Raw genomic sequence first — 20444 nt, 5'->3', positions numbered from 1 at the left:
TGACCTGCCATGCTATGAGGAAGACTACGTGACATGGAGAGCACTAAGCATGAGTATTCCAAACAGCAGTTCCAATTAAGATATCAACTGACATCTTGCATCAACTGCTAGGAGAAGAACCTCCAGATGATTCCAGCTCCCAGCCATTGAATTAACCTTACCTTTTTAGACTTCCCAGCTGAGGCCCCAGACATAGGAAAGTAGAAAAGGTCACGCCTATTGTGCCTTGTTAACATTCCTGATGCACAAAATCCTCAAGCATAATAAAGATGGTTAACTTGTACCACTTGGTTTTGAGGTGGTTTGCTATGTAGGAATAGTAACAAGAAAAGCTAGATTTCCAGATTTTCTTTGGGGGAAAAAAAAGAACACTACTAGGCCCTTTACCGAATGTGGACTACATGGCTACAATATCCTAAAGTTGAGCAGAAGATAGTTGCTTTAGGCAGGGCACACACTTTCCAGTTTACCACAGGCTTATTTTAATACCTTGATAGTTACATACATTCATGAACATTCATGACCCTTAAGTATGTTGATTAACTATCTGTTAAATATATTTCTTTCTTTTGGTGGAACTAAACTTCATGTTGGGGTCTTTAACTTGCCTTAACACTAGGCCTTTTGCAACATGTCAGGTCCTTCAAGAGTCTGAGGTGATCTAACACTACCCATTTCTGAAGCTCTGATTGTATGTGATTTGCCTAATACTTTCCTGTTTCCTGTTGAGGGGTGTCTACAGATCTAAACGAATTTACTGAGGAGAAATGCTGTCATGTCCTGATCTCAGTAAATAATTGAGCAGGTTTCAGTTACTAACTGGACACTTCTTTAAGTTCTTTTTTTAATGTATTAAAAAATTCTTTATCGAATTTGTTACAATATTGCTTCTGCTTTATGTTTTGGTTTTTTGCTGCGAGGTATGTGGGATCTAAGCTCCCCAATCAGGGACGGTACCTGCACTCCCTGCATTGGAAGGTGAAGTCTTAACCACTGGACCACCAGGGAAGTCTCCCTTAAGTTCTATTGGCAACTTGTCATTCAAAAGATCAGGGAAAATGATTTTTCTAACTCTTCTTATTAGAGTCTTACAAAACGTACTTTAATGTATATTTTTATTTTTTACTTATTTATTTTTAACATCTTTATTGGAGTATAATTGTTTTACAATGGTGTCTTAGTTTCTGTTTATAACAGAGTGAATCAGCTATACATATAGATATAACCCCATATCTCCTCCCTCTTGCATCTCCCTTTCACCCTCCCTAACCCACTCATCTAAGTGGTCACAAAGCACAGAGCTGACCTCCTCGTTCTATGCAGCTATGCGACTCTGGGGCTGCTTCCCACTAGTTATCTATTTTACATTGGATAGTGTATATATCTCCATGCCACTTTATCACTTCATTCCAGCTTACCCTTCCCACTCCCCATGTCCTCAAGTCCATTTTCTATGTCTGCATTTTTATTCCTGTCCTGCCCCTAGGTTCAACAGAAGCATTATTACTTTTTTTTTTTTTAGATTCCATAGATGTGCATTAGCATACGGTAGTTGTTTTTTTCTTTCTGACTTACTTCACTCAGTATGACAGACTCTAGGTCCATCCACCTCACTACAAATAACTCAATTTCGTTTCTGTTTATGGCTGGGTAATATTGCATTGTATATGTGTGCCACATCTTCTTTATCCATTCTGGAGATTAATCTTTTGTCAGTTGCTTCATTTGCAAATATGTTTTACCATTCTGAGGGTTGTCTTTTCATCTTGTTTATGTTTTCCTTTGCTGTGCAAAAACTTTTAAGTTTCATTAGGTCCCATTTGTTAATTTTTGGTTTTATTTCCATTTCTCTAGGAGGTGGGTCAAAAAGGATCTTGCTGTGATTCACATCATAGAGTGTTCTGCCTATGTTTTCCTCTAAGAGTTTTACAGTGTCTGGCCTTAAATTTAGGTCTTTAATCCATTTTGAGTTTACTTTTGTGTATGGTGTTAGGGAGTGTTCTAATTTCATTCTTTTACACGTAGCTGTCCAGTTTTCCCAGCACCAGTTATTAAAGAGGCTGTCTTTTCTCCATTGTACATTCTTGCCTCTTTTATCAAAAATGAAGTGACCATATGTGCCTGCGATTATCTCTGGGCTTTCTATCCTGTTCCATTGATCTATCCATCTGTTTTTGTGCCAGTACCATACTGTTTTGAATACTGTAGCTTTGTAGTATAGTCTGAAGTCTGGGGGCCTGATTCCTCCAGCTCTGTCTTTCTTTCACAAGATTGCTTTGGCTATTAGGGGTCTTTTGTGTTTCCATACAAATTGTGAAATTTTTTGTTCTAGTTCTGTGAAAAATGCCATTGGTAGTTTGATAGGGATTGCATTGAATCTGTAGATTGCTTTGGGTAGTATAGTCATTTTCACAATGTTGATTCTTCCAATCCTAGAACATGGTAAATCTCTCCATCTGTTTGTATCATCTTAAATTTCTTTCTTTAGTGTCTTATAGCTTCCTGCATACAGGTCTTTTGTCTCCTTAAGTAGGTTTATTCCTAGGTATTTTATTCTTTTTGCTGCAATGGTAAATAGGAGTTTCCTTAATTTCTCTTTCAGATTTTTCATCATTAGGGTATAGGAATGCAAGAGATTTCTGTTCATGAATTTTGTATCCTGCTAGTTTACCAGATTCATTGATTAGCTCTAGTAGTTTTCTGGTAGCAAGTTTAGCATTCTCTCTATATAGTATCATGTCATCTGCAAACAGTGCCACTTTACTTCTTCTTTTCCAATTTGGATTACTTTTATTTCTTTTTCTTCTCTGATTACTGTAGCTAAAACTTCAAAACTATGATGAATATTAATAGTGAGAGTCGGCAACCTTGTCTTGTTCCTGATCTTAGAGGAAATGGTTTCAGTTTTTCACCATTGAGGATGATGTTGGCTGTCGATTTGTCATATATGGCCTTTATTTTGTTGAGGTAGGTTCCCTCTATGCCTACTTTCTGTAGGGTTTTTATCATAAATGGTGTTGAATTGTGTCAAAAGCTTGTTCTGCATCTATTGACATGATCATATGGTTTTTCTCCTTCAATTTGTTAATATGTGCATCACATTGATTGATTTCTGTATACTGAAGAATCCTTGTATTCCTGAGATAAACCCCACTTGATCATGGTGTATGATCCTTTTAACGTGCTGTTGGATTCTGTTTGCTAGTATTTTGTTGAGGAGGTTTGCATCTATGTTCATCAGTGATATTGACCTGTAGTTTTCTTTCTTCGTGGCATCTTTGTCTGGTTTTCATATCAGGGTGATGTTGGCCTTATAGAAGGAGTTTGGGAGTATTGCTCTCCCTTGTATATTTCGGAAGAGTTTGAGAAGGATAGGTGTTGAGCTTCACTAAATGTATGATAGAATTTGCCTTTGAAGCTATCTGGTCCTAGGCTTTTGTTTGTTGAACTATTTTTAATCACAGTCTCAATTTCAGTGCTTGTGATTGATCTGTTTATATTTTCTATTTCTTCCTGGTTCAGTCTTGGAAGTTTGTGCTTTTCTAAGAATTTGTCCATGTCTTCCATATTGTCCATTTTATTGGCATATAATTTCTTGTTGTAATCTGTCATGATCCTTTGTATTTCTGCAGTGTCAGTTTTTACTTCTCCTTTTTCATTTCTAATTCTATTGATATGTCTTCTCCCTGTTTTTCTTGATGAGTCTGGCTGATGGTTTATCAATTTTGTTTATCTTCTCAAAGAGCCAGCTTTTAATTTTTTTGATCTTTGTTTTTGTTTCTTTCATTTCTGTTTCATTTATTTCTGATCTGCTTTTTATGATTTCTTTCCTTTTGCTAACTTCAGGATTTATTGTCCTTCTTTCTCTAGTTGCTTTAGGTGTAAGTCTAGGTTGTCTATTTGAGATGTTTCTTGTTTCTTGAGGTAGGATTGTATTGCTATAAACTTCCCTTTTAGAAGTGCTTTTGCTGCATCCCATAGGTTTTGGGTTGTTGTGTTTTCATTGTCATTTGTTTCTAGACATCTTTTGATTTCCTCTTTATTTCTTCAGTGATCTCTTGATTATTTAGTAGTGTATTGTTTAGCCTCCATTTGATTGTATTCTTTACAGATTTTTTCCTATAATTTTATCTAGACCCATAGCATTGTGGTCAGAAAAGATACTTGATACAATTTCAATTTTCTTAAATTTTCAAAGGCTTGATTTGTGACCCAAGATATGATCATCTATCCTGGAGAATGTTCCATGAGCACTTGAGAAGAAAGTATATTTTCTTGTTTTTAGATGGAATGTCATATAAATATCAATGAAGTCCATCTTGTTTAATGTGTCATTTAAAGCTTGTGTTTCCTATTTCTTTTCATTTTGGATGATCTGTCCATTGTTGAAAGAGGGGTATTAAAGTGCCCTACTATGATTGTATTACTGTCAATTTCCCTTTATGGCTGTTAGCATTTGCCTTATGTATTGAGGTGGTCGTATGCTGGGTGGATAAATATTTACAAGTGTGATATCTTCATCTTGGATTGATCCCTTGATCATTATGTAGTGTCCTTCTTTGTCTCTTGTAATAGTCTTTATTTTAAATCTATTTTGTATGATATGAGAATTGGTACTCCAGCTTTCTTTGATTTCCTTTAGCATGGAATATTTTTTTCCATCCCCTCCCTTTCAGTGTGTCAAGTGGGTCTCTTGTAGACAGAATAAATATGGGTCTTGTTTTTGTATCCATCCAGCCAGTCTATGTCTTTTGCTTGGAGCATTTAATCCATTTACAGTTAAGGTAGTTATCGATATGTATGTTCCTATTACCATTTTCTTAATTGTTTTGGGTTTGTTATTGTAAGTCTTTGACTTCTCTTGTGTTTCCTGCCTAGAGGAGTTCCTTTAGCATTTGTTGTAAAGTTGGTTTTGTGGTGCTGAATTCTCTTAGCTTTTCCTTGTCTCTAAAGGTTTTTATTTCTCCATTGAATCTGAATGAGATTCTTGCTGGGTATAGTAATCTTGGTTGTAGCTTGTTCCCTTTCATCACTTTAAATATGTCCTGTCACTCCCTTCTGGCTTGCAGAGTTTCCTGCTGAAATATCAACTGTTAACCTTATGAGGATTCCCTTGTATGTTATTTGTTGTTTTTCCCTGGTGCTTTTGCTATTTTTTCTTTGTGTTTAATTTTTGATAGTTTGATTAATATGTGTCTTGGCATGTTTCTCCTTGGATTTATCCTGTATGGTACTCTCTGTGCTTCCTGGACTTGATTGACTATTTCCTTTCCCATATTAGGGAAGTTTTAACTATAATCTCTTCAAATATTTTCTCAGTTCCTTTCCTTTTTTCTCTTCTTCTGGGACCCCTGTAATTCAAATGTTAGTGTATTTAATGTAGTCCCAGAAGTCTCTGATACTGTAGTCAATTCTTTTCCTTCTTATTTCTTTATTCTGCCCTGTGGTAGTTATTTCCACTATTTTATCTTCCAGGTCACTTATCCATTCATCTGCCTCAGTTATTCTGCTATTGACTCCTTCTAGATAATTTTTAATTTCTTTTATTGTGTTGTTCATCATTGTTTGCTCTTTAGTTCTTCTAGGTCCTTGTTAAATGTTTCTTGTATTTTCTTCATTCTGTTTTCAAGATTTGGATCATCTTTACTATCATTACTCTGAATTCTTTGTCAGGTAGACTGCCTATTTACTCTTCATTTGTTTAGTGTGATGGGTTTTTACCTTGCTCCTTCATCTGCTGTGTGTTTCTTACTCATCTCTTTTTGCTTAACTTACTGTGTTTGGGGTCTCCTTTTCACAGGCTGCAGGTTCACAGTTCCCATTGTTTTTGGTGTCTGCCCCCAGTGGCTACGGTTGGCTCAGTAAGTTCTGTAGGTTTCCTGGTTGAGGGGACTGGTGCCTGCGTTCTGGTGGATGAGGCTGGATCTTGTCTTTCTGGTGGGCAGGTCCACGTTTGGTGGTATGTTTTGGGGTGTTTGTGGACTTATTATGATTTTAGGCAGCCCCTCTGTTAATGGGTGTGGTTGTGCTCCTGTCTTGCTAGTTGTTTGGTATAGGGTGTCCAGCATTATAGCTTGCTGGTCGTTGAGTGAGCTGGGTCTTAATGTTGAGATGGAGGTCTCTGGGAGACCTTTTGCCATTTGATATTTCATGGAGTCAGGAGGTCTCTGGTGGACCAATGTCTGAACTTGGCTCTTGCACCTCAGAGGCACAGGCCTGACACCTGGCTGGAGTACCAAGACACTGTTAGCCACATGCCTCAGAAGGAAAGGTAGAAAAAGAAAAAATAAATAAAATAAAGTAAAATAAACTTATAAAAATTAAAAAATTATTAAAAATTAAAAAAAAAGTAAAGAAAGAGAGCAACCAAACCAGTAAACAAATCCACCAGTGATAACAAGTGCTAAAAAATTTACTAAAGCAAAAAAAAAAAAAAAAACAACAACAAATGTACAGAGAGCACCCTAGGACAAATGCTAAAGCAAAGCTATACAGACAAAATCCCACAAAGAAGCAGACAGATAAACACTCACAAAAAATAGAAAAAGGAATGAAATGTATATATCTCTCTCTATATATATAAAAGGAAGAGAGAAAACAAATCAATAAAGAAATCTACCAATGATAATAAACTCTAAATACTAAACTAAGATAAACATAAAACCAGAACAAATTCCGTGCAGAAAGCAAACCCCAAGTCTACAGTTGCTCCCAGAATCCACCATCTTGATTTTTGGATGATTCGTTGTCTATTCAGGTATTCCAGAGATGCAGAGTACATTAAGTTGATTGTGGAGATTTAATCCACTGCTTCTGAGGCTGCTGGGAGAAATTTCCCTTTCTCTTCTCTGTTCACACACCTCTTGTGGTTCAGCTTTTGATTTGGCCCCGCCTCTGCATGTAGGTCACCTGAGGGTGTCTGTTCCCACCCAGACAGGACACATTTGAAGGAGCAGTTGATTAGGGGGCTCTGGGTCACTCACACCCCACGGGGAAGGAGGGGTATGGAATGCAGGGCTAGCCTGCTGTGGCACAAGCCAGTGTGACATTGCAACAGCCTGAGGTGCACTGTGTGTTCTGCCGGGGAAGTTTTCCCTGGATCACGGGACCCTGATGGTGGCGGGCTGCACAGGCTCCCAGGAGGGGAGGTGTGGATAGTGACCTGTGCTTGCACACAGGCTTCTTGGTGGCTGCAGCTGCAGCCTTAGCATTTCATGCCTGTCTCTGATGTCTGTACTGGTAGCCGCAGCTCCCGTCTGTCTCTGGAGCTAGTTTAGGCAGTGCTCTGAATCCCCTCTCCTTGTGCACCCTGAAACAATGGTCTTTTGCCTGTTAGGCAGTTCCAGACTTTTTCCTGGACTCCCCCTCAGCTACATGTGGTGCACTAGCCCCCTTCAGGCTGTGTTCATGCAGCCAACCCCAGTCCTCTCCCTGGGATCTGACCTCCGAAGCCAGATCCCCAGCTCCCAGCCCCCACCTGCCCTGGTAGGTGAGCAGACAAGCCTCTCAGGCTCGTGAATGCTGGTCAGCACCGATCCTATGTGCGGGAATCTCTCCACTTTGCTCTCTGCACCCCTGTTGCTGCACTGTCCTCTGTGGCTCTGAAGCTTCCCCTCCACCACCCCCCATCTCCACCAGTGAAGGGGCTTCCTAGTGTGTGGAAATTTTTCCTCCTTCACAGCTTCCTCCCAGAGGTGCAGGTCCCATCCCTATTCTTTTGTCTCTGTTTTTTCTTTTGCCCTACCCAGGTACATGGGTAGTTTCTTTCCTTTTGGGAAGCCTGAGGTCTTCTGTCAGCATTCAGTAAGTGTTCTGTAGGATTTGTTCCACATGTAGATGTATTTCTGATGTATTTGTGGGAAGAAAAGTGATCTCCACCTCTTACTCCTCAACCATCTTGAAGGTCTCCCCTTAATGTATATTTTTAAATACAAGTTGACTATTTAGGCAAGCAGTTAAGATGTCATCAAAATTAACTTTAAATTAACAAAGAATCAACAAATACAATGAACGCCTAATGAATAATTTGAAGAAACACATTGTTTCTTTCTAAAACTAACAGTTAACTTAGATACTTAAAATAAGTATGTCAAATGAGAATAAAAAAAGAATAGTGTGCATCAAGAGCTGAATTCCCACTCTGTTAAGCTATCTTCAAATAATACCAAATCCACTATTTGTGCAGAGGTCTGTGGATGTGTGAGAAAGTCACAAACTGAACTAGTAGATTAACTATGGGAAAATATCTCACATCCAATAACCATCTGCAAATTCAATCTCATCATTGACTATAGCTTGAGGCATAAGAGAATTGAATCACGAAATGAGGGTGAATCACTTTATAGCAACTTGTGACACTTAAATGAATAGGACAAGATGTTATATTACAACTATTATTAAATTACTGGGTAACTGCAGTGCCTTATATGTAAGTTTACATTAGAATTGTTTTTGTAGACTCTTAGTATCAAATACAAGGGCTCACATTAAACTTATCACCTAAAATAAATAGTTAAGTAATTTCTTTTTTTTTTTCCTGCCTAGATGTATCCTTTGGTCAGAGACCTTTGAAAAGCATGCATATAACTCACTACATTCTTATTACATTATATTATATTATATTCCCTCTGGATTGTTCAGGTATATAACAAGTCTGTTGAATGAATAAATCTATTTAGATTTTTCAGACAGTATTTATTAGTCTTGAAGTCTGAGGCCTCTGGAATTAACAAATGTGATTTTGAAGCCAATGTTTACTACTTGAATGAACATGAGAAAGTCATTTAATATTTTTAAGCTTCAATTTTTCTCTGCCTCAAATGCTATTGCAAGGATTAAATGAGATAAATAGCCTAAACAATTAGCATAGCGGCCAGCACAAAACTAATGCTAGTTACCATGAAATCATTAGGGCCAAGCAGCCTCTGAACAACAGAGCAGTGTTTCCCGCTGTGGGGGCTCTGACCCTCAAGGACCTAATTTATGTCAGGGTGTCCAAGAAGCTATCTCTTCAAAAATATATATTTATATGTTCATGTATATTGTAACTTTTTTATTATAAATGCTTTCTCATTAATGAAATACAAATTAATTTAAAAGCACTGCTGTTTCCATAGCAAATGTATGTCATTTTTTATATCTTCAAGCAACTGACACTAATATGTACAATGACTGGTCACTGAGGTTTGATAATTATTTTGGATGTTGTGCAGGACCTCTTTCCATTTGCCTTCCCACTTCCACCCTTCTCTCCAGCCTGCTCTATACCTGGAATGACTAATGGCAACTCCATCTACTCAATTTCTTGTCCTTTGCCTCCTAATGTGTTCAGCCAATGGGAAAAAAGTGAGGTCGGGGTATTAACTCCTGAGATTCCTCTTTGTGGGCTGGCCTCCGCTACCATTCTCTTTCAAAGGAGAGGCCTCTTTCTCTGTCAGAAGGTCTCTTTGACAGCTTTCTATCTTCCTTCCATTCCTAGTTTTTGGTGATAAACACATTGCCCCAGGGATACTAGCCCTGGGCACTACATTTTCCCTTGTGGTTTCCTTATACTCTGAAAAGAGTTCCATTATTAAACTCTCTTCAAATTATCCTAATTTAAGAGTTTCATTTTTCACCTGCTGTGTAGACCCTGACAATTACAGATATTCCAAGACAGTCTTCATTCTAGAAAACTTTGGGAACTACTGCCTTATATACAGAAGGACCTTTATCTTTCCTCCCCCTAGCACATTCCTCCATTAACATACAGAAGAGAGGATTATTTTCCAGGTTGTGTGAGTCACACACCTGATTCATGCTTCCAGGAAAGTGAAGCCTTCCTTTTTGATATTTGTCTATTACAAATCTGCAGTTAGAAATTTAAATTGGAAAATTACAAATTCTTAATATTTCACATCCAAGTTAAAATCCTGTAAGAATCAAAGATCAGAATTGGTCTTTTGACTTTCATTTGCAATATTACTATTTGTCTTTAAGTACATGAAAGTCACTTTTTTCTACGTTTATGATTTGGATTGGTATAGAGTCTTGCATTGAAAAGAAACAATTTGTTGGTAAAGACTTGAGAATTTATGTGATTTTAGAAGATTGATCTCTGAAAATGTTAATGACTTTGAGCAGTACATAAAAAAATAGGATATCAGAACATGAACCGAATTTAATATTTGGTCCAATTAAAGGTGTTGATCACAGGATGTAACTTGTCATAAGCCAAAGACTGCCCTGCAATTTGAAAGTTGCATAATAAACTCATCAGTCTATTTCATTACTTTTTCTCCTCATAGACACAGAGCAAGAGAAAAAGATGGTCAGAGACACCTCATATCATTGTCATCTTTACCAGTCTTTAATGTGTCATTTAGTTGAGCTGCCTCCTAAGGAATTTTCAGCAAAGTCCCTTTTCTGATCCATTTGAAATTTTCCACAACTATCAACACCTTACAAGACAACTGGGGATTAATTAAAGTTGTTATAGTTTCTGAACTCTCGGTGAACCTTTGTAGGGTTGTTACCTTGTGAACTTCCTTTAGACTCTCTATTAAAGATGAAATAATTATTCCATTTAGGCACCTGCCAGATCCTACTTTATAATTTCCACAAATTCTGTATTCACTTGTGCTGACAAACTAGTCATTTAAAGACCCTTTTATCTAACCTTTTTCCTTTTATCTCAGTTCTGCTAAGTCACACAAAACATATTGTTTTACCTTCAAGTTTCTAAATCAGTATATCTTCTGATTTGACCACTTTAATGTTGAAATAATACATTGTTTGTAAGTGATGGAGAAGTTTTATGTTCACATATTTGTCTTTATTTCACTTCTTTAAAAGCTTTCTCCATTTCCCTCCATAAGTCCAAATAATACTTTAAAAAGTCCAATTAAAGAAACACCACTTGAAAAAGAAAAAATTCCATACTGATTCTTGTAGAAAATAAACTTTCTTTCACTTCTAATTCCTAATACTTGATTACTCTATAGTAGTTGTTTTACTTAATTTAAACATACATGCAGCTTGCATATATGACTCCTCCACCAACAAATTATTAGGAGAAAATGTTAAAATATATTTAAAAATTGAAAAATATGTATTGTGACTGTATGGTGAGCATATTCTCTGGCACAAGTAATCATTTAATAAGTGCTTATTTAACTAAACTGTTATTTACATCTTCTGTTGTCATAATTGGATCAATAGAAGTAATCTAAAAGTAGATATTTAATTCATTATATAATAAATTTTCTCAGTTTTTATCTATTTCTATTACAAATCACTATGATATTTAAACATTTTTCCTCACAGTTTTCTGAAATAATAGTGCTAACTTCATTCATTCAATAATGCATTCATTTATTTTTTATTCATTTATTCAATAAATATTGAGAACCTCTTGCATGCCAGACCGTATCCTAGTATTGAGTATATGTTTTTACCAAAATAGCATCTTATAATTATTATAATATAGAGTATTAGTATTGTTGTAACTAACTTCATGACGTTCTTTCTTTATCCCTTCTGCTTTAGCACTAAGATATCTCAGAAATAAATATATATTTTGTCAGTAAAAATGATACATAAAATTCTGAATATTGTATTCTCTTTGAGTGATGAAGCTCTTATTTTTTTATCCCCATCATGTAGGTACATATTAGGTCTGACATTCATGCAGTCAATGATCATCTGTTCAGCACATACGCTATGAAAGCCTCAATGTTAGGTGCTGTGAGGGACATGCGGGTGTATCAGACTAGGATTCTGGGCAAGTTAAGGTTGACAAGGGACAAATACACAAATTATCCCAACACAGGACAGAAAAATAAAGTGCCGTAGAGAAATAAAGATATGATGCTGTTGGAATTCAGGGTAGAAACAGATTATTCACAAATATAGGATTAAGGAAAGACTTTCAGAAGAGTTGGATTTTGAGGTGGGTTTAGGAGGATGGGAAGAATTTAGTCACAGAAAATTGAATGGATAAGAAAGGGAAAAGAGAAGGTAGCAGAGTGCATAGAAAATATACTTTTACATATAAATTATACTTCATTAAATCAAGATAAAATGTGTTTTCCAGATTATTCTATAACACCATTAAATTTTATACATAATTATGTTCAATTATCCTAGTATTCACTTTTCAAATATTCAAGATAAGTTATTGTAATCCCCAATTTTTCCTTAGGGTGAATCAAACCCAATTAAATCTAACCAGAAAAAAGATGCAGAAAATTCCTCACTTTCAGAAAATTATTCCCATATCTCTACAAATTGAATGTAGCTCTAAAGCTACATCAAGAAATGATTTTACTCTATTCTAGCAGTGCTTGTAGAGTGTGATAATTGTGTTTCTTCCAAATAGTTTCTGAAGCAAGTTACAGAACTTTATTATCACTATTTTTATGCACTAATATATAATGATGAGATAGAAATTTGATTGAAAATATTAACAAATGTTTTAAATACATAGCCAATTTGCATACTGTACTCTATTAGTGTCTGTGATGTGACGCAAAACTTTCCTGCATCCTAAGTAGCTGTGCTGTGTTCCAATATGTAACTGGAACAGTTAAGAGAGCAGAAGCTCTTGGCTTTTTTATTTACCCTGCTACAAAGTAACCAAAGACTCAAAGTAAAATGTTCATTTCCATAATTATATCTGAATTTATGCTGAGCTTTAAAGGTATCTGTTCACATTAGTTTTTTTTTTTTTTCTAATTGCCTAGAGTGGTTTCCCTAAATAGAATTCCCTTTCACCCCTTTCACTATGCTGTCCCCCAGGCCATGAAAATTTCACACTTATGCAATATGATGTATAGATGTCCTACACTCCATAATGACCTTAAAGTGGTTTCTTTCTTTGCCAGTTCTCTCCTCCAAATATTACTTAATGCATTTATATCTCTTTGGGTGCCAATAAGTTGATCAGTAAATGGTCAATGTTATGATTTTGTTTTTGTGACAATTAGTCCTATTGGTTTCTGAGAATCACATATAGGGGCAGATCATTTAACTAATTATCACATGGATTCCTTTCCTATGAAATATGTAACTTATTTTCAGAAAAAATACTTAGGCAATTTATTTTTCTAAAGATGTATTTGTTTTATGCCAACTTTATTCATAATAGCAAAATATAGGAATAACTCAAATGTCCTTCAACTGGTGAATGAGGAAACTGTGGTACATCCATACAATGAAATGCTACACCATGATAAAAAGGAACAGAATACTAATACACACAACAACATGAATAGATATGGAATGCATAAGAAGCCAGACTGAAAATGCTACACTTTGTAATGTTTCTACTTATATGACATTCTAGAAAAGGCAAAACTATAGTGGCAAAAAGTGAACCATGGTTCCCAGGGCCTGGGGTGGAGGTCTAAAGAGCAATAAGGAAACATTTGGGGCTGATTAAGTAGTCCTATATCATAATTTTGGTGGTGGTTACATGATAGTTTGTATTGGCCAAACTTATACAACTGTACCCTAAATGGGCAAATTGTACCATATGTAAATTATACTTCAATAAATCTAAATTTTAAAAAGTAAAAATTCATTAGTATCACAAATTTTGAGCCTATATAAATTTATTCAATAATCTCTGAGATCCATTAAGAAAGGAAAGAAATTTTTTTTTGCTTTTTTCATTTGTAATTCACTTTTATCTTTGATGATCTTCCCCCACCTTCATACCATATTTTATGAAAACATTTTGCTTCTATATAAGGATTGCAGGTGGTTTGAACTCAAAAGTGAGGAAGATGGGCTTGGAGAAATATGATTTTTATAGACTGAATGTTTGTGTCCTCCCAAATTTCATATATTGAGCTTGTAGTTCACTTAAAAAATTTTTTTTATTTTCTACTGGAGTAGAATTGATTAACAACATTGTGTTATTTTCAGGTGTACAGCAAAGTGATTCAGTTATACATATACTTATATATATTCTTTTTCAAATTCTTTTCTCATTTAGGTTATTGCAGAATATTAAGCAGAGTTCCCTGTGTTATACAGCCTTGTTGGTTATCCATTTTAAATATAACAGTGTATACATGTCAACCCCAACCTCCCAATTTGTCCCTCCCACCTGTGCCCCTGGTAACCATAAGTTCATTCTCTAAGTCTGTGAGTCTGTTTCTGTTTTGTAAATAAGTTTGTTTGTACCACTTAAAAATTTTTTTAACCTATTTATTGGAGTATAATTGCTTTATAATGGTGTGTTAGGTTTCTGCTCTATAACAAAGTGAATCAGCTATACACATACACACGTTCCCATATCTCTTCCCTCTTGCGTCTCCCACCCTCCCACCCTCCCTATCCCACCCCTCTAGGTGGTAACAAAGCACCAAGCTGATCTCCCTGTGCTATGTTTCAACTAGCTATCTATTTTACGTTTGGTAGTGTATATATGTCCATGCCACTCTCTCACTTTGTCACAGCTTACACTTCTCCCTCCCCATATCCTCTAGTCCATTCTCTAGTAGTTCTGTGTCTTTATTCCTGTCTTACCCTTAGGTTCTTCCTGACCTTTTTTTTTTTCTTAGATTCCATATATATGTGTTAGCATATGGTATTTGTTTTTCTCTTTCTGACTTACTTCACTCTGTATGACAGACTCTAGGTCCATCCACCTCACTACAAATAACTCAATTTCATTTCTTTTTATGGCTGAGTAATATTCCATTGTATATATGTGCCACATCTTCTTTATCCATTCATCTGTCATTGGACATTTAGTTTGATTCCATGTCTTGGCTATTGTAAACAGTGCTGCCATGAATATTGTGTTGCATGTATCCTTTCAAACCATGGTTTTCTCTAGATATATGCCCAGGAGTGTTGCTGGATCGTATGGTAGCTCTATTTTTAGTTTCTTAAGGAACTTCCATAACGTTCTGTATAGTGGCTTCACCAATTTACATTCCCACCACAAGTGGAGGAGAGTTCCCTTTTCTCCACACTCTCTCCAGCATTTATTGTTTGTAGACTTTTTGATGATGGCCATTCTGATCTGTGTGAGGTGATACCTCATTGTAGTTTTGATATGAATTTCTCTAATAATTAGTGATGTTGAGCATCTTTTCATTTGCCTGTTGGCCATTTGTATGTCTTCTTTGGAGAAATGTCTATTTAGATCTTCTGCCCATTTTTTAATTGGGTTGTTTGTTTTTTGATATTGAGCTGCGTGAGCTGTTTGTAAATTTTGGAGATTAATTCTTTGTTGCTCACTTCGTTTGCAAATATTTTCTCCCATTCTGTGGGTTGTTGTTTCATTTTTTTTATGGTTTCTTTTGCTGTGTAAAAGCTTTTAAGTTTCATTTGTTTATTTTTGTTTTTATTTCCCTTACTCTAGGAAATAGATGGACAAAGATATTGCTGTGATTTATGTCATATAGTGTTCTGCCTATATTTTCCTCTAAGAGTTTTATAGTATCTGGTCTTACATTTATGCCTTTGACCCATTTTGAGTTTATTTTTGTGTATGGTGTTAAAGAAGGTTCTAATTTCATTCTTTTACATGTAGCTGTTCAGTTTTCCCAGCACCATTTACTGAAGAGACTGTCTTTTCTCCATTTTCTCCATAGTCTTGCCTCCTTAGTTGTAGATCAATTGACCATAGGTGCGTGGATTTATTTCTGGGCTTTTTATCCTGTTCTATTGACCTATGTTTCTGTTTTTGTGTCAGTACTATCCTGTTTTGATGACTGTAGCTTTGTATTATAATCTGAAGTCACACAACCTGATTCCTCCAGCTCAATTTTTCTTTCTCAAGATTGCTTTGGCTATTTGAGGTCTTTTGTGTCTCCATACAAATTTTAAGATTTTTTCTTTTAGTATTGATGCTTCCAATCCAAGGACATGGTATATCTTTCCATCTGTTTGTGTCATCATCCATTTCTTTCATCAGCCTCTTATAGTTTTCTGAGTACAGGTGTTTTGCCTCCTTTGGTAGGTTTATTCCTAGGCATTTTATTCTTTTTGATGTGATGATAAGTGGGATTGTTTCTTTAATTTCTATTTCTGATCTTTCATTCTTAGTGTATAGAAATGCAACAGATTTCTGTGTATTAATTTTGTATCCTGCAACATTACCAAATTCATTGATGAGCTCTATTAGTTTACTGGTAGCATCTTTAGGATTTTCTATATATCTGATCATGTCATCTGCAAACAGTGATAGTTTTACTTCTTTTCCAGTTTGGATTCCCTTTATTTCCTTTTCTTCTCTGATTGCCAGGGCTAGGACTTCCAAAACTATGTTGAATAAAAGTGGTGAGAGTGGTGGACATGCTTGTCTTGTTCCTGATCTTGGAGGAAATGCTTTCAGCTTTTCACCATTGAGTATGATGTTAGCTGTAGGTTTGTCATATATGGCATTTATTATGTTGAGGTAGGTTCCCTCTATGCCCACATTCTGGAGAGTTATTATCATAAATGTTGTTGAATTTTGTCAAAAGCTTTTTATGCATCTATTGAGATGATGATATGGTTTTTATTCCTTAATTTGTTAATATGGTGTATCACATTGATTGATTTGTGTATACTGAAGATTCTTTGCATTCCTGGGATATATCCCACTTGATCATGGTATATGATTCTTTCAATGTATTGTTAGATTTGCTTTGCTAGTATTTTGTAGATGATTTTCACATCTATGTTCATCAGTGATATTGGCCTGTAATTTTCTTTTTTTGTGGTATCTTTGTCTGGTTTTGGTGGCCTCCAGAATGAGTTTGGGAGTGTTTCTTCCTCTGAGATTTTTTGGAATAGTTTCAGAAGGATAGGTGTTAACTGTTCTCTAAATGTTTGATAGAATTTGCCTGTGATACTGTCTGTTCCTGGACTTTTGTTTGTTGGAAGTTTTTAAATCACAGTTAAGAAAGGAAAGGAATTCTTGATTCCATAGTATGTTTAAAGAATTTTCTTCTTTTTAGAGCACTAATAACATTTCCCTATCTTTTGTTTTAAAAATGAAAATTATGTTTCTGGGGAAAAAAATCCACACTGAACAAGTGCTTTGTTTTTATTGTTATCTTAATTATGAATTCACCAAAATAATATCTAAAAATAACAGTATTTTTATTAAATACAAGCTTGTTCAATGAGTTGATTGGTTATGATAATCATCTAGTCTTAAAAGAACACACTACTATTTCATTATTAGCAATTGCAAGATTATTATATTTTACATCTCACAGTCTAGTAAGCAACTGAATAATTCAGAAGGACAATGAATAAACCCAGTGCTAGAAACTTTCACATAATGTAACTGATATTCAGATACAAGAAACAAAATAGCAGAATTAGAAGTCATCCTGAGAAGGATGTGTTAAACAATGTATACCTTACCTTTGTGCTTGGGTGGCATAGCTATTGTCATAAGTCTCATATGTCTGGTCATCGTATTCACCCCCATAGCCATCATCATAACCCTGAGGCAGAAAATGGTAGAAAGATGGATTAGCAATCAATTTAAGTAACTATGATCTGTTTTTGATTAATGAGATTTTATATCACTTTTTTTTTTTTTTTTTTGTAGTATGCAGGCCTCTCACTGTTGTGGCCTCTCCCGTTGTGGAGCACAGGCTCCGGACGTGCAGGCTCAGTGGCCATGGCTCATGGGCCCAGCCGCTCCGTGGCATGTGGTGTCTTCCCAGACTGGGGCACGAACCCGCGTCCCCTGCATCGGCAGGCGGACTCTCAACCACTGCGCCACCAGGGAAGCCCATTATTGAGATTTTATATAAGGTGACCTTAATTTAGTTTTTATGTGTGGTTACTCTGCATCATATTTTACTAGATTAACAATTTCCATACAACATTGAATAAAATTTCATCTCTCAGATTTTAATATTTAATAATTAAACTCAGCATATCATTGAAGTAGCAATACCTACTCCTGGATTTATTTAGAATTTTGAGCAATACTAATGAAAACAATTTTAAAATTTCAAAATATATATTTTTTGAAAAACTATGAGTAGATAAGAATAATTATGATAACATAATGGTGACACTAATCTATTTGTTACAACCCTACTGGGATTTTTTTCTTTCTTAATAATAATCAAAGTCATAATTAGGATTGTAACTAAAATCTGGATTCCTCAGTAAAGAAGATGTAGTAATTATTGTTTGAAAAAAAGGAAAGGGAAAATGTAAAGAAGAAAAGAAGGAAGAAAGAAAGAAAAGGGAAAAGGAAGGAAGAGAGGAAGGAAAAGGAATGAAATAAAGACTTTTCACTTAGTTGTGCGTTCTATGGCTTTTAAATCTCATGAGTAAAATTATGTTGTGTGGTGGTTTAGTTATCTGACTAAATTCATGCTAACAAAGTTAATGCAGATTTGTGATTCTAGAATGTGCAAGCAAGCTAGCAAATATACACTCCAGTTATACATTGCAAAACATTGATTTAGTTTTATTTCCCTTTGTGGTCATTGACTTTATTCTTAATCATAGCCATCCATCTTGATTACTCTCAACTTCTGAGAAAACCTTTAGCTCTTCTGCTTCTGGATCTTTGTTGCTGTATCGCTTTCCTTGGAATGTACTTCCATCCCACCCTACCAATTCTGTAATTCCATTTCAATCTGGAGGCTTTCAAGTCTCTGTCATTGTGTTCAGAAATTTAAAGAGAAAAAAAGTGCAGATGTGAAAGTTTCCATATTAATTTTGACTAAGACTTTTGAGTCCATTTAATCTGAAGACTAATATTTTTCATCAACTTAAGGAAGTTTTAAAAATGTTACTTCTTTATTACTTCCACATGTGGTTTACCCGTTATATAATGTTATTTTGAGATTTTCTGTCTAACCTCATTTTCTTGTATTTTTCCATTAATGATTTCCATTTCATCATATTTTTGCTCTGCAGTATGGAACAGTTTCTCCATTTGATCTTTGAATGTTCTAATTAAGTTCCTATTGATGTTTTAAAAAATTAATCTAAACTTAATTTTTGTATATGAAACTATTGCATAGAGATTATTTTAAAAGAGTACTGAAAGGTTTATGTCCAAAAATCAGCAGCCACTTGTCTTGTCCCTCTCCAACTTCCAGTTCTCATTTTGCATTTTTATCTATTATTTTAGTAGTATTTAAGCATTTATTTTTGTGTTATTAAGTAATATGTTTAAATTTATGTTGTTTGATTTATGAATTTTAGTGGTCTTTCTATTGACTGGCAATTCATGTTGTGAAGGATTTAATTCTATTGTAGACTCCTCCCAATATGTCTCCCTATAACTGTCTTCCTAATATAGTTTCATCATAATTTTTCATTAACTAGTAAATGTCTACCTTCTTACTGAGTAATAAATAATTATTATTCATAAATGATCCAAATAGATTAGTATAATTCTGTTTTATTTTCATATCTTTTTGTTTCTCCTAAAGTTAGTAATTGCTCATTCACTTTACTATTTTCTTGGTTTTCTATATTAGAATTATTTGTCTTCTATTGTCCCAATAGTTATCCTAATCTAGCAATAATATTTCCAAATATTCCAAAACATCAGATAATCTCTCACTTCCTTTTGTGCTTCATAGAGACCAACTCCCACAGGACCAGATCATTGCACTGGTCTAGACTTCTGAACTCCTGGGCCTGAAGGCAGAGTAGTTTTTCTCAAACCTCCCACCCACCACTGTTTGCATGGAATTCCCTTTTACCAAATTCCATCTTCTGCTTGTTCTCATTTCTTCCTGAAACATCTCTTTCAGTAAACTCTATTAAGAGGTATATTGGAGAGAAATATTTACATTCTCTCTCTCTCTCTCTCTCTCTCTCTCTCTCTGTCTCTCTCTCCTCTTTAGCTTCACTCTCCCTCCATAACTAGCTTCTATATTTTACTTTTTTGGGTGAAGAATTTAAATTATACAGAAAAGTTAAATAATAGTACAATGAATTCAACTACTCTTCATCTAGATATGCCAATTTTGTCCCACCTACATTATCTCACTATATATATGTATGTATATATATGTGTGTGTGTGTGTGTGTGTATGTATAAATATTCTAAGCCGTGTGTAAGTCTGCTCCAGAAATATATTTCATCACTAAATAGCTCAGCTTGCATCTCCTGAGTATAAGGATATGCTCCTACATAGATACAATATTATTACTCCCTCAAAAAAGTTCACAATAATTTCATAATATCATTTACTGTGAAGTCCATAATTAAAGTTCTGTTATTGTCAAAAACAGGACTTTTATAGCTTTTAAAAATTTATTTATTTTATTTATTTATTTTTGACTGTGTTTGGTCTTCGTTGCTGCACACTGGCTTTCTCTGGTTGTGGTGAGCGGGGGCTACTCTTGGTTGCAGTGCATGGACTTCTCACTGCGGTGGCTTCTCTTGTTGTGGAGCATGGGCTCTAGGTTCATGGGCTTCAGTTGTTGTGGCATGTGGGCTCCATAGTTGTGGCTCACAGCCTCTA

The 20444-nt window shown here is 35.3% G+C and overlaps 1 protein-coding gene across 4 annotated transcripts in view; it reads right to left on the bottom strand.

Moving 5' to 3' along the window:
- The window catches only part of KHDRBS2 (KH RNA binding domain containing, signal transduction associated 2), a 739251-nt gene that overhangs the window by 90424 nt on the left and 628383 nt on the right, over positions 1–20444 (bottom strand). For all 4 annotated transcript variants that reach the window (XR_010946892.1, XM_067753529.1, XM_067753530.1 and 1 more), the window contains exon 7: positions 17356–17438. Coding sequence is in view for 3 of the 4 variants with exons in the window: in XM_067753529.1 (XP_067609630.1) it covers positions 17356–17438 (83 nt within the window). In the remaining variant the exon portion in view is untranslated. The remainder of the gene's footprint in view (positions 1–17355; positions 17439–20444) is intronic.

This window comes from Pseudorca crassidens, chromosome 10, assembly GCF_039906515.1.
Source record: "Pseudorca crassidens isolate mPseCra1 chromosome 10, mPseCra1.hap1, whole genome shotgun sequence".
NCBI classification, from domain to species: domain Eukaryota; kingdom Metazoa; phylum Chordata; class Mammalia; order Artiodactyla; family Delphinidae; genus Pseudorca; species Pseudorca crassidens.
Note: the sequence above shows the minus strand (reverse complement) of the source record. Positions and strands in the feature narration are given on the sequence as shown.